This window comes from Rhododendron vialii, chromosome 1a, assembly GCF_030253575.1.
Source record: "Rhododendron vialii isolate Sample 1 chromosome 1a, ASM3025357v1".
Classification (NCBI taxonomy): Eukaryota; Viridiplantae; Streptophyta; class Magnoliopsida; order Ericales; family Ericaceae; genus Rhododendron; species Rhododendron vialii.
In genome coordinates, this window is record NC_080557.1 from 34,889,500 (window position 1) to 34,894,123 (window position 4,624).

A 4,624-nucleotide genomic window follows, 5' to 3' on the forward strand; every position below is an offset into this window, starting at 1 on the left:
AGGAAGAGTGGGGACTTGTTTTTTTTATAGTGGGGCGGGAGAGAGAATATCGAACTTGGAAAAAATTAAATTTTTTCCACATTTGGTACTGGTACACCGAATTTTAGGTGGTACTGGTACCCAATTTTCTGTCCAAATTAATCTTCTTTGGTACCAGTACCAAGTTTTTGGTGGTACAGGTACCATCTGGGACACAAACTAAGTTCCAAACTTATTTTTTTTTCAAAAGGGTACAAATGTAATTTTGTTCGTCTCCGTCATTTTTTTTAACAGAAAATGGGGGAGGGGGTGAAGTTGCTCAAATTTGGTAGTTAGGGGGGTGAAGTTGCTCGAATTTAAGCTTAAGGGGGTGAACTTGCCAAAACGCGATAGTTTAGGGGGTATTCTTGCAATTAAGCCTAACTTAAATCTGAAAGTTTTGCCCTTATTTGAATTTTTTTCGCATTTGTTAGTTTTGAGGCCAAAATTTTGTGGGTTATTGATTCGTCTCGACGAAAAGAATCGGAAAGTAAATTTTTTTTTACTTTTACCCAAGTATTTTGAGAAATAACCAATTTTTAGTGTAATTTCTCAAAATACTTGGGTAAAAGTAAAAAAAAATTACTTTTCTGATTCTTCTCGTCGAGACGAATCAATAACTCAAAAAATTTTTGCACAAAACTAACAAATGCGAAAAAAATTCAAACAAGGACAACTTTCAAATTTAATTTAGAGTTAATTTTAGAAATAGTCCCTCTAGTTTGCATGCAATCTCAATTTCGTCCCTCTTGTATTAATTGTGTCAGTTTTAACCTTGTAGTTTATATTTTGTTTCAATTTGGTCCCTCTCATTGACGGTGTTATTAGAACTAACGGAACTTTGGGGCAAAATTGACATTTCACTCGTAAAGGGATGAAATTGAGACAAAATGCAAACTAGAGGGACCGTTTTAAAAATTTTACATTTTATTTTTGATTTTGCAAAACAAACTCATACCTAATATATTTCTCACCTAATTATTTTTCTTTGATTGAATAATCAAAATATATTTGGGGAAATAAAAACATTATTTTAGAATATAATACAGATAATATTATGAAATTTGGAATTGAAAATTGAGAATATTAGTCCTCCGTTGTTTGTTGAGACACCTATAGGGGTGGATCGCCGTTAGATCATATTTGTCGGGATTGTGAGCTCATTATTCGAGATTGCCATTTTACTTTTGACTTCATTGTGTTGAATATGTCGGGGTTCGACCTCATTTTGGGCATGGATTGGCTATTTACATTTCACGCTACCATAGATTGCTTCAAGCGTCGGGTTCGTATCTGTCCACCTGGGGGTTCTTGTTTTGAGTTCTTCGGGGAGCGTCGAGAACCGTTAGAGTCATATTTGTGTGGGTCTCGGGAGCAGGAGTCGATGTATGCCTTATTAGCGAGTTTGGCCTTAGATGAGGATGTATCTGCATGCGAGGAGTTGCCCTTTGTTGTTTGTGATTTTTCGGACGTATTTCCGAAGGAGTTACCTGGTTTACCACCTGAGAGACAGATTGAGTTCACCATCGATTTACTTCCTGGCACTGCTCCTATTTTCGTACCTCTTTATCGTTTCGCGCCCGCTGAGTTACGAGAATTGAAGACTCAGTTATAAGAATTGGAGAATTTGGGGTTTATCCGTCCGAGTACGTCAACATGGGGAGCACCGACCTTATTTGCTCAGAAGAAAGATGGGTCGCTTCGTCTATGTATTGATTATCGTAAGTTGAACCGTGTCACCATAAAAAATAAGTATCCAATGCCTAGAATTGACGATTTGTTTGACCAACTTCGAGGTGCAACGTGTTTTTCAAAGATCGACTTGAGGTTCGGTTACCATCAATTGAGGGTTCAGAGAGAAGACATTCCTAAAATCGCTTTTCGTACTCAATATGGCCACTACGAGTTCGTTGTTATGCCCTTTGGATTAACGAATGCACCAGCGACTTTCATGGATTTGATGAACCGCATTTTTCGTGTCTATCTTGATCGTTTCGTGGTCGTTTCGTTTTTGTGGACGATATCCTTATCTATTCGCCTTCGAAAGAGGAACATCAAACCCACCTTTCTATCGTTCTTGAACTCTTGCGAGAACACCGTTTGTATGCCAAACTTAGTAAGTGCGAGTTTTGGTTATCCGAAATCAAGTTTTTGGGTCACGTTGTGTCGAAGGATGGGGTATCTGTTGATCCGGGAAATATAGAGTCCGTAATGAATTGGCAACGACCAAAAAGTGTATTCGAGATTCATAGTTTCTTGGGTTTGGCCGGGTACTATCGTCGTTTTGTACTTGATTTCTCTCGTTTAGCGGCTCCGATGACCAAGTTGACTCGTAAGGGGACTCGTTTTGTTTGGAGTGACGCGTGTGAAAAAGTCTTTGAAGAATTGAAAAGGAGATTGACTACAGCGCCGGTTTTGGTCGTGCCCGAACGGGGAGTCGGTTACTCCGTGTATTGTGACGCTTCGAAAGAGGGGTTAGGGTGCGTATTGATGCAAATGGGGCGAGTGGTAGTGTATGGATCGCGGCAATTGAAAACTCACGAGTGGAACTACCCTACCCACGACTTAGAACTTGCAGCCGTCGTCTTTGCTTTGAAGAGTTGGCGTCATTACCTTTATGGTGAGAGATTCGAAGTATTTTCCGATCACAAGAGTCTAAAGTACTTATTTTCTCAAAAGGAGCTAAATTTGCGACAATACCGATGGATGGAGCACTTGGAAGATTACGACTTTGAGTTACAATATCACCCGGGAAAGGCAAACGTGGTAGCGGATGCATTAAGTAGAAAATCGACACACCTTGCGAATCTAGCCATTCATGAGTGGAAGATGACAAACGATTTGGGCACCTATGCCTTGCATTTCAAGGAAGTTCGAGAAGGGGTCACCCTATGTAACTTAACCGTTCAATCAACACTGTCAACTCGAGTAATTGAGGCCCAACAACATGATGAGAAAGCGGGAGAGTTTCGCATCAAATTTCTTAGCGGAAAGGCTCGAGAGCGGTGGATGATCTATGCTGATCAAGGCTTGCGATACCAAGGAAAGTTGTTCGTACCCATTTTGTGTCGGGAGGAAATATTGAGAGAATTTCACCATTCACCGTTAACCGTGCATCCGGGGGGAACGAAAATGTATCATGACTTACGTAGACAGTTCTGGTGGCTGGGGATGAAGAGAGACGTCGTTATTTTTGTGTCCAAATGCCTTAAGTGCCAACAAGTCAAAACCGAACATCAACGACCCGCCGGGGAGTTACAACCGTTGCCAGTGGCCGAGTGGAAGTGGGAGAATATGACAATGGATTTCGTTACCGGGTTACCGAGATCGCCGAGGGGGCACGATGCCATTTGGGTAATAGTTGATTGATTAACCAAGTCAGCGCACTTCTTACCTATTCAGATTACGGATTCGATTGATACGCTTAGTCGTTTGTACATCTATGAAATTATCCATCTTCATGGAATTCCTATATCCATCGTGTCGGATCGAGATCCAAGATTTACTACGCTTTTTTGGCAAAGTCTGCAGGCTGCTCTTGGCACAAATCTTTTATTTAGCACCGCGTATCATCCTCAAACGGATGGGCAATCCGAGAGAACGATCCAAATTCTAGAAGATATGCTTCGGGCTTGCGTTTTAGACTTTCGGAGTGATTAGGAAGATCACCTACCGTTAGTCGAATTCGCGTACAACAATAGCTACCAATCTAGCATCGAGATGGCGCCATATGAAGCTTTGTACAGGAGACCATGCCAATCACCTGTTTATTGGACTGAGTTGGGCGAGGCTACGTTAGTTGGGCCGGATTTGATCAAAGAAACCTCCGAGAGCATGAGAGCGATTCGTCAACGTCTCTTTGAAGCACAAAAGAGAACCACCAAGCAAGTCAAAATAATTCGTCAGCGATTATTAACCACGCAAAGTAGGCAAAAGAGTTGTGCCGATCGTCGTCGTCGACCGTTATCGTTCGAAGTGGGGGATCATGTATTCCTCAAGGTGTCACCGCTTCGGGGGTTATCTCGTTTCGGGCAAAAGGGCAAGCTTTCACTTTGTTTTATCGGGCTGTTTGATATTATCGAAAAGATTGGGGAAGTGGCATATCGATTGGCATTGCCACCGAGACTATCGGGCGTTCATGATGTATTCCACGTGTCGATGTTACGAAAGTACGAACCGGATCCGTCACATGTTTTAGAGTGGTCCGAGCTAGAGTTGGAAGCCGATGTGTCTTATGGGGAGGAGCCGATACGTATCCTAGACTCGCGTGAGCAAGCTTTGAGGGGTAAAACCATACCGTTAGTGCGAGTTCTTTGGAGTACTCTCGGAAAGGACGAGTCGACATGGGAAAAGGAAGATGAAGTTAGAGAGAAGTACCCGCACTTGTTTCCGAATTAATCAATGTGAGTCTTGAAATTTCAAATCCTATGATTGTTGATTCATTGTTTGGTGATGTATGTTGTGACATGAGCATGTGTACTTGATGCATGATATTGTTCGGCTTGAATTATAAATTTCGGGATGAAATTTCTTGAAGGAGAATAGGGTGTGGAGACCCATAAAATTATTAAAATTTCGAAAAATAATTTGGTGTGTAAAAGAATAG

General features: G+C 41.6%; 1 protein-coding gene across 1 annotated transcript; it reads left to right on the top strand.

Annotated features, from left to right (window-relative positions):
* Window positions 1–3,738: 3,738 nt before the first annotated feature.
* Window positions 3,739–4,416, top strand: LOC131331039 (uncharacterized). Its single transcript, XM_058364850.1, has one exon. It carries the CDS (start codon window positions 3,739–3,741, stop codon window positions 4,414–4,416), a length of 678 nt encoding a protein of 225 aa, XP_058220833.1.
* The last annotated feature ends 208 nt before the right edge of the window (window positions 4,417–4,624 follow it).